This window comes from Punica granatum, chromosome 8, assembly GCF_007655135.1.
Source record: "Punica granatum isolate Tunisia-2019 chromosome 8, ASM765513v2, whole genome shotgun sequence".
Lineage (NCBI taxonomy): Eukaryota > Viridiplantae > Streptophyta > Magnoliopsida > Myrtales > Lythraceae > Punica > Punica granatum.
The window spans coordinates 25,118,748-25,134,768 of record NC_045134.1 but is presented as its reverse complement, the minus strand read 5'-3'; the positions used below and the strand labels follow the sequence as shown (position 1 = coordinate 25,134,768).

General features: G+C 38.5%; 2 protein-coding genes across 3 annotated transcripts; one reads left to right on the top strand and one right to left on the bottom strand.

The window, feature by feature from the left end:
- The first annotated feature begins 902 nt into the window (after positions 1-902).
- LOC116187645 lies at positions 903-7,955 on the top strand. The gene is made up of 11 exons (XM_031516505.1): positions 903-1,678; positions 2,129-2,386; positions 3,152-3,394; positions 3,627-3,776; positions 4,081-5,468; positions 5,932-6,005; positions 6,127-6,208; positions 6,305-6,430; positions 6,583-6,689; positions 6,860-7,017; positions 7,451-7,955. The coding sequence occupies exons 1-11, from the start codon at positions 1,238-1,240 to the stop codon at positions 7,673-7,675; spliced, it is 3,252 nt and encodes a 1,083-aa protein (XP_031372365.1). The 5' UTR covers positions 903-1,237; the 3' UTR covers positions 7,676-7,955.
- Positions 7,956-10,291: 2,336 nt separating this feature from the next.
- Positions 10,292-15,095, bottom strand: LOC116189334 (surfeit locus protein 1). Of its 2 annotated transcripts, none has more exons than XM_031518957.1 (7): positions 14,811-15,095; positions 14,362-14,456; positions 12,364-12,602; positions 11,761-11,938; positions 11,380-11,669; positions 10,818-10,933; positions 10,292-10,711 (listed from the first exon to the last, which is right to left on the bottom strand). In XM_031518957.1, the coding sequence occupies exons 1-6, from the start codon at positions 15,007-15,009 to the stop codon at positions 10,864-10,866; spliced, it is 1,071 nt and encodes a 356-aa protein (XP_031374817.1). In that variant the 5' UTR covers positions 15,010-15,095; the 3' UTR covers positions 10,292-10,711; positions 10,818-10,863. The 2 variants fall into 2 exon arrangements, with proteins under 2 accessions (XP_031374817.1, XP_031374816.1); XM_031518956.1 differs by having other exon boundaries at positions 10,292-10,708; positions 14,811-15,094.
- Between the last annotated feature and the right edge of the window lie 926 nt (positions 15,096-16,021).

Genomic DNA, 16,021 nt, shown 5'->3' with positions numbered 1-16,021 from the left:
TGATCAGCATACTAATCAATCGGGTAGTACCTCCGTCGTTCAAAGATGGGAATTTCCGAATCAGAGTAGGAATGGTCATTGACACTCCCTCCCGATGCTTAGTCACGTTCCCGCGTTTATCATCGCTTTCGGTTTCTTTGCACGAGAGATGTGTTCGGATCATGGAAAAAGTAGCGAGACTTGATGCTTGTTCTCTGGAGCTCCCTTCCACGAAGATCAATGGATGTTGGATTTTTCTCCCAGTGATAGTTCATGTGATTAGGTGGTTTTAAATATAATATATAATATAACAATTATTAGAAATAGACTAATAGGCTAATAATTGTTATGACTGTGAGTTATGACATGAGCGAGTGAATCGGTCTGAAATTCTTCAATTAAGTCGGTGAGTCACACCTTATCGTTTACATTTTATTGTTTATAGGAGTACGACGCGTTGCAAGACGATGAAAAATACTGTACAGTGACCGTCTGTAGAGTTTGTCATTCACAAATAAATTGGGAATACAATACACAGGAAGTGGAGTATGTCATCGTATCATGCTCCCACAAAAAAATTTAACTTTAACTTTAATTCAATTCACTATACAATAAAAATACACATTTTTCAAGTAAAAAATTTTAACTTTAAGTTTAACTCAACACACTACATAATATTTTATTCTTTTCTATAATCAAAATCAAATTTATTTTAACTCTGAAATTAAACGCACCGTCAGTGGCTTGATTCGGGAGTTCTGGTGAATCGGCGGCCGAGGATCTCCGGTCTGCGCCGGTCGACGAGGAGGAGGGACGCGTGTCCCGAGAAAAGATAATTGTCCGAATTTTATTTATTTTGTTTTAATCTTTTCTGCGTTTTTCTTTTTCTTATCGGAAATTGCAAAATTGAGAGAAACAAAATATATGCCTCGAGGTGTAACCAATGATTCAATCATCTCTCCGAGTCCCCCCGGCATAACAAATCATCTCTCCCTCTCTCTCTCTCTCCCATGGCAGTTTCTCTCTCCCCATTTCCGCCCAAACCCCCCAATCTCTCGCCTCATCGTTGAGCTTCCATTGATCCTTCAACTGCAACTCTCGTCCGTGACTGCATGGAGGTTTGATTGGTTCTTCAGGTTCTGATTCGTCTCCTTCAGCATCGATGCCGTTGTACATGTATATGTATTCAGCAGTAGCGAAGTAGAGGTCGATGAGCTACCTCGGGAATCCTGATTCCCCGGCGCCGATCACCTCCTAGATGGAGATCGTCACCGGAGACCGTTACGTCGAGAAGCTGGTGAAATTCGTCGAGGCGCAGGCCGGTCCGCTCCTCGAAGGGACTTTGGTGCTGAAGCTCAACCCCGTGGGCCTCCACTACGTGCAATCGAGGCTCGAGTCCCTCAGCGAGCTCGAGCGGCTCCTCGCCGGAGCTCCGGTTGACTACCTCCGCGCCTATGTCTCTGACCTCGGCGACCACCGCGCGCTCGAGCAGCTTCGGCGGATCCTCCGCCTCCTGACTTCTCTCAAGGTGGTCTCCGTGCTGCCGCCTCCGGCTCGGGATCCTACGCCTCTCTCGCTGCTGCCGTTTGGGCGGCTGAAGTTTCTCGAGCTTAGATGCTGCGATTTGTCCACTTCCGCAGCCAGAGGATTGCTCGAACTGAGGCATACGTTGGAGAAACTTATATGCCACAATTCTACGGTGAGTAACAATTCTGCTACTCTCTACGCTTAGCAGACGGGCGGTACTCTAGATTGATGCTCAAATTTATTGGAAGAACAGCCGTCTTAATGTCTCCGCTCACAAATAAAATGAACGAATTGGGTAAATATCTCGAGTTCCAATCGGGCCTGATAGATAGATGTATGAGTCTTGCTTAATTTAATCAGACTAGATCGATGTTTGAAGTGATGGAGCTATATCTAGTAATGATCTGTTGATAGTGGGTTGGAGTCCCTTGGTGCCTTTTGTCGATGATTCTAGTATTTATTGAGTGATATAGGTGTAAAAGAGAGTTATAGCAGAGAAGAGATCATTAAAAGTTTTCTCGAATCTATGTGTGCTGGATGTATGATTTTGCGTCTTGTTTAGCCATAATAATTTGTGGTTGAGCTCATGAGTTATATTTTTCTCTTATCATCATACCTGTAGGATGCCCTCCAGCATGTTTTTGCGGGTCGAATTGCTGATATAAAGAAATCGCCACGGTGGAACCGGTTATCATTCGTTTCTTGTGCTTGCAATGGCTTGGTTTTGATGGATGAATCCCTTCAACTTCTTCCTGTCGTTGAAACTCTTGATCTTAGTCGAAATAAGTTTGCGAAGATTGATAATCTTCGCAAATGCAATAAGTTGAAGCATCTGGATCTCGGGTTCAATAACTTGAGAACAATTTCATCCTTGAGTGAGGTGAGAAATTATTGACAATTTCAAACACCTGTCCTCAGGATACTTAAAATTAATAGTTCTTTGTAAATCTTATCTACTCATGCTCATGTGATTCCAGGGTTTTGCTGTATAATGCCGTCACAATAGCTCTGTCGGCTTGCTTATATATAATGGCTGCAATGTTACAATATGATAGACACTACAGAACATTTTAGTCTTGAAAGCTAGAGCTTTATATTTTGGTACATTTATAGCAACTGAAGGTCAATCCTCAGAACCCACTTTTATAACCCATTTTATTACAAGTTCGACTGACCAAAAGCGGCAACTTTGAGTAGAAATTACAAAATGCACAAACAACATCTTTAAACATACTTAAGAGCAGAAAAAGGATTGCCAGTCACATCTGTTCAAAATAAAGAAGGTTTACCTGTTACATTGTTTAGTGAGCCCAAATATCATAAGATAGTTGTTTGCCCCATGAAACTATAATTTTATTACTCTGTGAAAGCATATTAGTTGTAGGAATGCTGTGCACTGTCAATTCATGAATATACAGGTGTAGATGTATAGGTTTGTAATACTTCAATCCCTGTAATTTTAGTAGTTTCTGGAAGCCAGTTTGACTTGTGATAAAGTGAAGATCCATTGCCTTTTTAAGTCAGGGAAGGATTGTATATGATCGACAGAGTTCTGTATTTTGAGTACATATTTTCATTCTTTATGCCTTTAATTCTCATTTAAAAATGAGCTTTGGACCCATGCACGGTGTTATTGGATGTGCAGGTCACGTGCCATATTGTTAAACTTGTTTTGAGGAACAATGCTCTAACTTCCTTACGTGGGATTGAGAATTTGAAGTCACTCGAAGGGCTTGATATTTCCTACAATATTATTTCCAATTTTTCAGAGCTAGAGATACTTGCGGGCCTTCCTTTGTTGCTAAACTTGTGGTTGGAAGGGAACCCAATATGTTGCGCCCGTTGGTATCGAGCACAAGTGTTCAGTCTGGTCCCTTATGCTGAGAGGGTAAGCTTTGTAAACCTATGAAAATAAGCATCGTTTTCTTCTTTATCCAACTTTTGTCACTCTTTTCTTCTTTGTCTACTCTCTCTCTCTCTCTCTTTTTTGTAGTTGCAGTTTAATTAGGAAATATCGTACATAAAATTAGCACTGCTCTTCACTTTTTATTTTGTAATTTCAGTTTTCTGCTCAACTTAAAACAGTTTTCCCTTCTCACCTCTTGTTTTTGGCTTAGCAGTTGAAGATAGACGATAAGGGAATAACTACTAGGGAGTTCTGGAAGCGGCAGATTATTATTGCCCGGCGGCAGAAGCAGCCTTCTAGTTTTGGATTTTACTCCCCTGCAAAGAATGATGCAGAATGTGAGGGAATAATTAACAGGAGAAAGGTAGCCACCCTTCTCAGTCAAATTTATCTAATCTGGTAGTTTGATATTTGATGGAAATCACTCAGTAAATTTGGTGTAGCCATATGGAATTCGAAAATTTTTTATCCATCTAGTAGATGTATTTATATGCTTTTTGAAGGTCATTTGAACCTTTTAGTTCTTACATATCATAGTTTTTGCCCTGAGCTGATTCATAGTCTGGGAGTTTAGCGTGCCCATGCCATAGCCATATGCCTATAATGACTTCTGTTGCTATATTTAATTTAACGCAGCGGGTTAACTCTATTATCTTATAATTTTGTAGAAAAAGCTATCTCGTCTTGCTTCCATTGAGAGTGAGGAAGAAAGTGTCTGCATATGTTCTGACTTAGAGTCTATCTCATGTGATAATGAGATTCCAAATAAAGAGGAAAGTGCCGGAAATGATGATGAGGCTGAGATTGTTGACTTGATGAACAGAGTGGAACTTTTGAAGAAAGAGCGTTCTACACTTTGGCTGAGAGAGGTCAAGCAATGGATGGACCAGGGCCCTGAATACATGAATGGTGTATTGAACTTGAGGCAAGCAAATAGCTTGACGAATAACACAAGCCAGGGGCACTTTGGTGAAACCTCAAATTCTATTCAAGCTTCAGTAGATGAGAGCAGCGCTAATTATATAGAATCTCATAGTTCCTTTGCTGATATATCATCACATCCTCTGCATGCCCATCAACACTTTACCCACAACAACTGTACGGGAAATGGCGGGGATCTTAAGCAGAGGAAGCTTCAACCATATTCTCAGGAAGGGATCACTAGGCTGTCCGAGCAATTTACATGTTCCTGTTCTGATTTCATAGCTGCATCAAATCAAACAGGTGGAAATCCTAGCGGATCTCCCCTTACTGCGATTGATGATGTTATGGATTCCCATTCATCCTCTGCTTATCCTGGATCTCCTCCTCATTATAAAGAAGACATTCTGCACCGCCGCAATAACTTGGTGGAAGAAATTTTGCAGCTTTCTGCTGACTCTTTTTCTGTAGTATCGTCTGATAGCAATACCAGTTGCAGTGATGATGAGCTTTGTGAATATGGGTCATCAGTATCGCATATTAACAGCCCACTAAATCTGGAGGTCTCGTCTAATATTGTGGGTGGGCAAAGTAATGGTAACACTGTCACAGAGAGTACCCATGATCTGAGACGTCCACTTCAACATTTGGAAGGAAATGGCCGGTTAGCAAATTCTGTTGGTGAGCAAACATCTTGTCTTCTGGAGCATTCGTGGTCGCTCAACAATGTTGGATCTGCTCCTCATAATGATGATCCTGACAATGATCATTTGATCAACCAAGAAACTGGATCTCTTCAGAAGAGCAGAAGCAAACGAAAAACAGCTAAAAGAGTTGTTGCTTTGTCATATGAGAATGATACAGTTGCAAAGTCAGGAATATCGCGAAAATCAAGTGCTGATATGGATTATAATGGATCTGGAGATGCACCAGGAGATCGCACTTATAATCAAACTGCTACACAGGAAGTTGATGATGCCGCTGTTTCTGGGGGGAAATGCCCATTCGAGCAGAATGATGAATTTATAGCAAATTATTTTCAACTTACTGTTGCTGAATCCAGATCTACTGAGTCTTGTCGGCATTATCTACGGTGTGATTGTGTGCTAGAGCAAGAATCCATCTACAGAGAAAGGTGAATAATTTTAGCAGTCGTGAAAAGCTGTAATAAACTCAGTTGTCAGGGGATAGGATTTTCAAATAGGAAGTGGATTGTACGTCTTTGCTATGTCTAGAATCGGAGTAGATAGGTATAAGCCGATGGCAATCCAGATAACCTGTTATCTGAAGGTTTAATTTGTTCTAGTGAACCTCAACTTGAGATAATAGGATTGCTTATACAATTTCTGTTGATCCTATGAGCAGTGCTGAGTGAAGAATCTTACTTTTTCAATTGAAGCATGATTGAATAGTTTCCACAAATTTTCTGATGATTGTTGTTTCTCTAAGATGTGACTGATATCTTTATTCTTTGTACTACTTGATTACGAGGATTTATTGCTTTTGTGTCCATATATGTGTTTACCCTAAGTATGAAGTGTTATATGATACTCCATGATCTCATTCCATTTTCATTGACATTTTTCCTCCCTATACAGAGAAGTAGCTGTCCTGTTGAGCAGTGAACAACGATTATATGTGCTACTTATTGGAACCAGATTTGACGGGTCAGGTTGGGCTTTTGCACCGTTCCATTCTTCTTTCAAGGTTTTGATGTTTCTTTTAAGTTGACACTTTGTGGTTCAGCTTTTCAGATATATGAATAGTCGAGTTCCCCATGTCTAATTTTGCAGGAACAATCATAAGCATACTGGGTTGCCACATGATTGAAGATGTTAGAGAAGTTTTAGTTGGTATTGGACTTCAGGTTGTGAGGTTAGTGCTATAAGTACTAAATTTCTGACCTTTTAATATATATATATATATATATATATATATTTAAATTCCTTCTATCTTTTCTGTTTGAGACAGGGTTCGTGTTCATAGTGGACCAACTTATGTTTTCATAACAAGGAGCATCGAGAAGTCAAGACGGCTGATGGAAATTTTGCAAGTTATTGATGCTTATTTGTATGAGACAGAGTGCCCTGTAAGAAGGTGTGTTGCTCTGCGCAAATTAAATCAATCTTCCACTCGTACTAGCCTTTTGAACGCTTATATGCTTTCACAAGTCAGACATGTTTCCACAAACACGCTGCAGTTTCTCTATTCTTTTGGCTGAATATACATGATTAATTTCCTTCTGGCAGTTTGGAGCCTGTTCAAGTTGAACTGTTCAATAAACATATATGTGGAGGCTCCAAACTGAACATGTATCAGTACTCAATGATTCTTTTCTGGCCCAGCGGCAAGGAAGGTGCGTCTTCCCTGTGGTTAATTTATCAGTCTTTTTATCGATGTTGAAAACTTCGATGTGATAGACGTGCTTTCTATCCAACAAAATGTTGCAATTGTTCTAGCTCAACTTCGGAGACTGTATTCTAGGTTTTCAGTAATTCCTGATATTCTTGCTCTGATGCCGGACAGGGAAATCATGGTTTACAAGATCGTTGTTTGTGACCAGAAGCCATTTGATAGTATGTGTTGAAGATATCAAGCAGTTCGGTTCCCTCTCCATGGGCTCCCATTCACCTCCATACTTCTCCCTAATCTTGTGTTGCAACATAGCTGATGTGTCTGACATGGTAATTTGCTTTCAGGAGTTATTCAATGCTCGCTTTGAGAGTCTTATCCCTGTTGAATGTTCCATTTGTTGCACGTTTTTACGATGCTTCTATTTCCCTTTGCACCACATTTCACAGGACCCCGACATTTCTGACGTAATTGAAGGTCCTCCAATGGCAGCAATCTAGCACCCTGACATATACACATATTTGAACTCGCTTTGTATACAAATCAGTGGCCTATGTATCAGAAATTGGTTTTTATGAAAAAAGTAGTGGTAGCATGTATACTGTGTTGAACATTTGGATGCTAACATGTCCAACTGAGTCAATTGATTGCTGTGTTTCGGTTTTCTTCAGTGTTATATTCTATTGCATCATTCATGGCATTGGCTCGATACAAGCGAATGCATTGGAAGTTCAGTTGCCTTACACATTGAATTTTGTATTTCAGGTCATTGAGGAGGAGGGAGATCGGTGTGTTGTTTTAGAGCTCGATTGCGCTTCGTCTCAATTCCCGCCTGCCATCAATGTTGCTCCTTCAAGGAAAATCTCATCGGACACACTTACGTGGAAGCTAAAGTGGTTCTCAGAGAACAGTTGGATTCAGTTTGTCACGCTGCTGAAAGCTCTCCATGCCCAAACACCGTCTCCCTTATTTGTAAGAAATATCCCGTGAGCCATTTCCCATCCCAGGTTCTTCCTTGCTTTTTGGCCTTTAACATTCATTTCATTCTTTTATAGTTAGTATATATAGTCTCTGTCTTGTAGGTGATTGGTTTGATTTGTTGGTTTGGCAAGTGCGAGTGAGTGGTTTGGTTTTTGTGAGGTAATTCTTTGATTTTGATTCTTTTCCTTCTACCAGTTAGCTGCTTTATGTACAGATTTTGTACAGTATAAAGTGGAATCAGAGGTAGCGTTCTTCTTGGTTATGTAGTATTTTCCCTTTCACTTAATCATTCATTCATTTTTAGTTATTAATGTTTGCTTCATGTAAAGTTAGATGCTTTGTGATTTGTGAAAGCCGTTTTCTATTTGAATAGTTGAAAATGCATTTTGGGGTAGTGAGTGAAAACTAAGGCAGTGCTGTTCCGTGGATAGATTTATACCTCTTGTTTGTATTTCCATGTGCTCCATGCATACTATGATGCATTGCCACTCAGGGGTGTATACGAGACGAGCTAATTTGTGATATTACTCGAGATTGGTGATGATGCAAACTCGACTCGGCCTTGTTCGAGCCGTGCTTTTTTTTCTTTTGAGCGAGACGAGTCGAGTTCGGTGGTACTCAGCTCGTTCAACTCACGAGCCTTGTCGAGCTTTTCCAAAAAATTATGTATATCTCCTTTTATCAGCAAACTTAGGCTCCCATGCCCATAATATTTCATATCGTATAGCTTTAGAATGTTCCGTTTTTTAATGAAATTTTCTTTATTTTTTGAGGAGTTTAAAAATTTTAAATTATACTTAATTATAAAATTAGCAAACAAAATCTTCTAAAATAATATTTCATTAAAGAGAATCGAAAATACTATAAAATCTTTTGAATAATACGATGATTTTTGTTGGATGCAAGATGAATTTTCTAAATAGAACTTTCTAGGTTTTTTTTAAAAAATTATTATTTTTAAATTTTTTGCCTTATTTTTAATAAAAATATACTTTAAAAGATATTTCATCATTAAATACAATTTCTTATTTTTTAAAATTTTTGTAATCTATATATTATTTAAAAATCTTGAATTTTTTGAAATAAAAAATAATATTTCATCACATAAATATTAACATCAAAATAAGTATATATTATTATATTTCATGCATAATATAGATAATATAGATATATTAATATATGTTTATGTGGATAATTTTTAGTATATATAATAAGAAAAAGTATATATGAATTATATTGTTCTATAGATATCTATTTTTTAAAAATAGATTAGATAATATTTTATAGATATATATATGGAATTTTTTTAGATTTGATATTATTTTTTAATAAAGAATTTTTTTAAAGATACCATTTAGGATTTATGAGAGAAAATGGAATAAAGCACACAAGTTTAGAATAGAGAAAATGTCATGTTAGGGAGAGAACATGACATTTTCTCTCACATAAATCATAAATGGTAGTTATAGTCTTTTTTATATAATTATATCACTTAAACCTAAATGACAATTGTGTTCTCTATTTCATTCTCTTTCTAACGTGATCATTTCTCTTTCATAAACTATAAATGATAGTTTCGCTCTCTATCTTACACGTCACTTTCTATCTCTTAAATTCCAAGTGGTAGTTGCGCTCTCTATTTCATTTTCGCTCTCTAACATTAAATTTTCTTTCCTAAATTCTAAATGGTAATTGCGCTATCTATTCCATTTTTTTTCTCTAACATAACTCTTTATCCTAAACGTTGAACGTTAGTTTCACTCTATCTCTTACATGACATTCTCTCTCCTAAATCCTAAATAATAGTTGCACTTTCTATTCCACTCTCTCTCTAACATATGACATTTTCTCGATCTTTAATCCTAAATAATAGCTCCGTTTTTTATTCCACATTTTCTCCCTAATATGATACCCTCTCTCATAAATCATGAATGGTAGTTCTGTTCTATCTTAAATTACACTATTTCTCATAAGCCATAGAATGGTCATTGTCCTCTCTAGTCAACTCCCTCTCTTTAACATGACACTTTTTTTCTCATAAACAATAAATAATAGTTTCGTCTATTCCACATTATCTTTCTAACAAAGACCATTTCTCCGTCTCAAATCCTAAATTGTAGTTTCACTATTTTTTACATGACATTTTCTCTTCTAAACTTTAAATAATAATCGGGTTCTCTATTCCACTCTCTCAGAGAACCCGAAATGATAGTTCCACTCTCTGTTGTATTTTCTCTCTCCTAAACCCTTAATGGTAATTGTATAATAATCAATACAAATCTATACGGAGAGAGCACAAGTTCATGTTCTATTCCATGCAATACACGGTTTAATGACTAGTTACTAAATAAAATAGCTAAAAATCTAAACGAGCTCTAACGAGCCAAACTCGAGCTGCTCAAGTATCAATCGAGCTCAAGCTCAAGCATTTTTTTAATGGGTTAAGTTGAATTTATTTGTACTCGAGCTCGACTAAATTAATTTACACCCCTATAATGCCGCTTGTGATTTATCAATGGATTTTAAATGTTATTGCCGAGGTCTCCGTTGATTTTGATCTCAGCTGGCTCGCGTTGTGATTGTATCGGGTAATAGGATGAACAAGAGGAATCGTGTAGTCGTCACTAAGCCATAAAGCACATTGGGCATGTTGGACTAGGCCCGTCCAATGAGCCAGACCAACGGGCTGCAATAGATCAATGGACCAAACCCGGGTTCAAAATTTCGTGGGCCCATGAAACTTAAAACAAAACACCAAGACGCCCAAGAGTACGGAGAAATTCTAGCCGTTCTTGGTACTTATTGTGGCATACAAATTACAATTTCTTAATGAATCATCTCAGAAAACTCCTCCTGCATTGATCAGAGGGACGGCTATCACTATCCGTAGAAGCTTTAATCGCTGCATCATTCTATAGATCTTTGAGTTGAAGCATCTCTCCCGGTTGTAGATTGCAGCATCTCTCCACGCTGTAGATCAACTCCCGGACAAGTACATTTGAAAGCGAATATATGATAAGCTAAACAAGATATGCACCCCACCTGCTAAAAACTCGATGATCAGTACATAGCAAGAGAGGTGTGATCGAGAAGCAACAAATGAAATTTAATAGTGCCCAAAACAGATCCCCTCTCTGGTCTCTGTTCTTACCATTTCAATGGAAGAAGAATTTCAATAAAGAGAAGTTTGCAAATTATTATCTCCGGCTCTTTTTGGGCCTCAACCTCTTGAAAGCCATGAATGTGACAGCAGCAGACAGAGAATACCTGATGAAGATAAACCAGTGTCTTAGTAAAAGTCATCCCCATCTTTCAGTGATAAATGAAGAAGGTTCACTCGTCTTTCCCTTCAGAAATGCTACACGATGTCTGATCAAAGATAGAATTGCTAATCCAACAACTATGCTATGCTCTAGAGATGACAATGACAACCACCCCGAATGGGCAGACGAAATTGGCTTGACGGGACCTCAAGTTCTACTAAGTTGGCTATCAATACGATAGCTCCTTATCTTGTTCAAGTACTCATAAACTGTTTGCCTAAGAATCATATATGAATTCAATGTATCAAACTAAGGGAAAAGCATAGATACATCGTCATGAGCACAACAATTGTATTCCATGAATAGGGCAATATTAAGAAGAAAGATAGGCAGGTCAAGGATTAATACAAGGTACTTAAAAGAATAATGACGCTGAAAGTGAGAGCATACCATGTCAATGTGTAATTCAAGTGATCCTGTGGCATGACTGAACTGCGAATTAAGGTATTCACATCCTTTGGTATAGGGTATGGATTGCTTGGATTCACGTTTTCATTTATGTCTTCGACATAGAGAGTATTCTCCGGAAGTCCACATGCGTGAGCAATAGCAGGAATATCGACATAAAACCACTGAGAGGAGCTTAGATCATTTTCCGGAACAAAAATGCTAGGTTTTTCACTCCCACGAATAACTCCTATAACCTCTACAGGACTAACCGCAGATTCTCCATCCAAATCCTGCATTTTCCGATCATTATTAGAGATGTATCCTCATTTCAAGTTCACTCATCCAGTAATACAGGAGGCTCATGATTATTCAATAAACTACCTTGACCGTTTTTGGCATCTTAGACCAGAAAGACCACCAGTGTCTTTTGGGTTCGCTCTTCTGGACCAAGGGAGGAGAGGCACTTGAAGGTTTCTCTTGATCTTCTACAGATTTTAAAAACTCATCTCTCCAATTACGAGGGACCCATCCTCTGTTGACAAGAACTGGAGAATTTACACTGCAAAGACAACATGATGTTCGCGTGAATTTCCATCTGATATCACATTTTCTTAAGTCAAAAGTAAGATTTCCCAAAAGAGAACAACATTAATAAAGTTTTTTTCAAAAAGCCTAGCAGCTAGAAAGGTTTTATCCAAACGATTTTGAAGTAAATAAGAGGGGTCACAAACAGCAGGACTAAAAACACAATTGATTACTGATGCTAGATGGCTAATGCTCTGCATAGTTATCAATGCAAACAATGTGATATCCAACAATTGATGCAAGCAAACAACGTAAAATTTTCACAGGTTTCAGAAATAACTTCACGATTAAATAACTTAGTAATCCACAGTAAAATGTGACCTTTTTCCAGGATTTTCATAAATTATTAAGGACATTAACATGCAACTATGTTCCTGATCATTTCCATAGAGCACATACCTTCCACTGTTATTTGCAATGGGCATGAGGGGCGTTATAAGATAATATCCATTTTCGGTAACACCCGAAATGCTTCGGGAACGTGGACCCACAAATATTGATTTTCGTTCGTCAAAAACTCCTGTGCATGCTACCCTCCTGAATTCCAAAGAATCGAGACTTTCACTTGAAGGAGTCACATCACTCAGCTTCAGAGGTTCCATGTTCAACCGCATTTGTCGATACTCCAACATTCTAACCTAGAAAGAAAATTTCAAAGGAAACTGTCAAAAGCAATTCTACAACTAGGATGTTAACTTGATAGAACGCACATCATGACATCGAAGTATTAAGGCCTGTTACTCTGAGAACACTCTTTATTTTTCAATAAGTTCTATCCTGAAAATAGATAACTAGATAACGTTAGAAGTGTTTTTACTTAAGTATATTAGAAGCCATATTTGAAGAAAATTTCTTTTTTCCATTTTTCAAAGGACTTGGAGAACTTAAACTTGAAAAGACAAGAAAAAAAAAGTTTTCTTACTTCTACAACTATTAGATGGAGAATGCGAAACCACGGTCCTCGATTTAAAGTACCATCTTTGCCTCTTTAATTTTCGTTCTTTTCTAGAAGATATGCCCTCTATTTGCCTCAGGAGATGGTGGAAAATATTTTCTCTGTCTCCAACAGTGGATATTAAATGAAAGCAACTTCCCCGCCCCCGGGTTTTCCTTCTTTCTTAACCTATTTTTGTTGATTCTACCTTTTTTTTTCTAATTATTATGATGATCATATCAATACTTACACTGAATCAGTTGAATAATACTCTCAGTAGTGAGCACACTAAAATACTAATGGGCATTATCAATATGTGACCATTCATACAGCTGTAACTTTTTAATTATCTAGGCAACTTACAGCCTAACTTTCAATACCAGTCTAGCTTTTTAAGTAGCAAAAAAACAGAGCAACATATTTAATCTGCATTCAACTTTATTTTTTACTAAAGAAGGAAATCATTAAGCAAAAAAAAAACCAACAATTTAGATCATTAAAGGATAATCTATATAAATTGAGTTAAATGGCTTCATCTCTATGTATATACAGGTATCTACTTAGCAAACATACTTTCCAAGTTTTTGACTCCCAACTGAAATTTTTCAGCATTGATTATCTTTAGACACAACAGGCCTTTCTGCTTAGTAACTGGTTTTTTTTTTTTTTCCTAACCCGGGGTGTCCAGGCTTCGCCCGACTAATCCCCGGGGCTCTGTAAACCCCCGGCGGCGCACAGAGCAGGTAATCACGCCAAAAGCGCTCCGGTGGCCCCAAGGGGATTCGAACCCGGGATCGGGTGCAAGTTTAGGCGCACTTTAACCACTAGGCCAAACCCTTTGAGGTTTGCTTAGTAACTGGTTGACCATGACTTTGGGATAACTAAATCTCTGTTGAATAACAGACAATACTACAATTCCATCAAAAATAAAGTCTAGGAATCTCTTCGAACACAGCCTCACCAGCAAATTCTAAGTTGACGTCATTACAAGGTTAATTATTTTCAAAGATGATAGCTGACAACTTTTACAAAGAATTAGAACAGAACAACAAATTAGTATTGTCAAGTCACCTATAAATACCATACAAAGACACCCTCTGTAAAGTACGTACAATCAAAAGAATCTGCATGATACCTTTAGCAGGAGGTATCAATATTTCAGCTTTCACTAGGACAAGTACGAATGATCAAGCTTAGTCAACTAATAACAAAATTCAACGATGTTTTGTACAAAGGAAGCTTAGCCATCACATGAGATAAACCTTTTCCTACTCCAATGTGCTTCAACAAACGGACCACAAATGTTAAACTAAAGAGTTCAAGTTCATATAGATGATATTTGAGGGACAAAAAAGGGAAAACCTTCCAGACAAAATTCAACCAGAACCAAATAGAAATTAATAAAGCAAAACATGTAAGAGCTGCATAAGCACAGTCGCAGTGTAGGGATGTCGGGAAGTTACCTTGTCTTGTCTCCTGAAAACTTGCCAAGTCCCAAGGCCAAATGTGATAGCTCCAGGAATAAATAGCAACCATTTCGACCATCTCCTCTGATTTCCTGGCCAGCATCCCCAAATTCAATCAAACCAAAAGCGAGTTAGTAGTTGATCTAGTGATCGCCATATTTCATCAATGAACATCACAACAGACTGAGCTAGAAAACTGTGATCTACTCGTCCAGAACGAAAAACGACATTGTCGTGCATCAAATTTCCTCAAAATCGAAGCGGCTGCTCCTATTCGATCATGAAATACATCAAATCAACCCAGCCGGACCGACAAGCTACAATATCATCGACGACTGAAGATTCAACACGCACGTTTGATACTGTATCTGACGCCGTGGGCGAAAACTACACACCGAGCTAAGTTAAATTCACGGGATTGCTACGATCATAGGTGGAACTATCACCTTGACTCTGAGACGAAGAGGCCGACGCGGGAGCGGGATCGGAGACAGAAGAACCGGCGACGGCGGAGCTGCAGAAGGAAGGCGGCAATCGGGTTGGCGAGGTCCAGCGTGTGCATGGCGAGAGGGAGGCGAAAGCTCCACCGCCACTGCGGAGGAGCTTCGCGGTCAGGTATCTCGAAATAGAGGAAGCTCTTGCCATTTCTTTAGCCCCTCCGATGACATTTCACGGATTTCTCCTTCCCCACTCTCTCTCTCTCTCTCTCAATAGGAGCCTCCTCAGGGTTTAACATTCAGAAATTAAATTAAATTAATATAAAAATATTATTTTGTTAGGGCTTAAGGGGAAGTTTCCGGGTGCATGACGGCCTACTGAAGATAATTACTCCTTCAGCCTGGATGTTGCCACGTCAGTTGGAAGTCCAAAAAATATGTGTAAATAAATAAGGATTAATTATATCAAAAATCATCACCTCCCACTAAATTCTCAAATTTAGGACCAACTTTTTTCCCGCAACTTTCCTTCAATATTTTATTTTTCCATCACCACCATATTCCTCTCTTCCTCTTCCCCTTCCTACCTCTGTCATCTCCTCCATTAACTGCTTCCCCTTTCCATCACAGAAGCTTGAGGAAGAGGGGAGGAACACGCAGCAAGAGCTTGAAAGGAGAGAAATAGTCATCTTGATCCCTTCAAGATCATCGAGCAAAGTACAAAAAAAGAACAAGAGTGACACAGAGAGCATACGTAGCGAATGTCATCGAGCTGATCCTCTACGCTAATGGATGGCCTATACATTATGAAGGCCAATTATGGCATCCTTGTCCTTCGGTATAGGCTATGGATTTCTTGGACTGAAAGCTTTCATGGCTTCGACATAAAGAGTATCCTCTGGAAGTCCATATGCACAAGCCATTGCAGGAATGTTGGCATAAGAGCACTTATAATGGCTTGGATGAACTTTGCCAGGATTCTCAATCCTTCGAACTACAACTCCTATAACTTCTACAGGACTGACAGAAGATACTCGATCCAAATCCTGCCTTTCCCAAGCATGATTAGATGCATCTCTATATATATCATAAGTGCAACCATACATTAATAATATAATACAGCAGGTTAATGATTTTTCCTAAAACTACCCCGACCTTCTGGACCAAGGGAGGAGAGGCACTTGGACACAGCTCACGATCTTCTACCCTTCAAAAACTTA

What these genes read in the sequence shown, in the direction of transcription:
- LOC116187645 (XM_031516505.1), top strand. Translation starts at nt 1,238, where the DNA reads ATGGAGATCGTCACCGGAGACCGTTACGTCGAGAAGCTGGTGAAATTC. An exon ending in TTATATGCCACAATTCTACG is followed by an intron (nt 1,679 to 2,128) that starts GTGAGTAACAAT and finishes TCATACCTGTAG; the next exon opens with GATGCCCTCCAGCATGTTTT. An exon ending in GAATAATTAACAGGAGAAAG is followed by an intron (nt 3,777 to 4,080) that starts GTAGCCACCCTT and finishes ATAATTTTGTAG; the next exon opens with AAAAAGCTATCTCGTCTTGC.
- LOC116189334 (XM_031518957.1), bottom strand. Translation starts at nt 15,009, where the DNA reads ATGGCAAGAGCTTCCTCTATTTCGAGATACCTGACCGCGAAGCTCCTC. An exon ending in CTCTTCGTCTCAGAGTCAAG is followed by an intron (nt 14,457 to 14,810) that starts GTGATAGTTCCA and finishes GATGCTGGCCAG; the next exon opens with GAAATCAGAGGAGATGGTCG. An exon ending in AGATGCCAAAAACGGTCAAG is followed by an intron (nt 11,670 to 11,760) that starts GTAGTTTATTGA and finishes CGGAAAATGCAG; the next exon opens with GATTTGGATGGAGAATCTGC.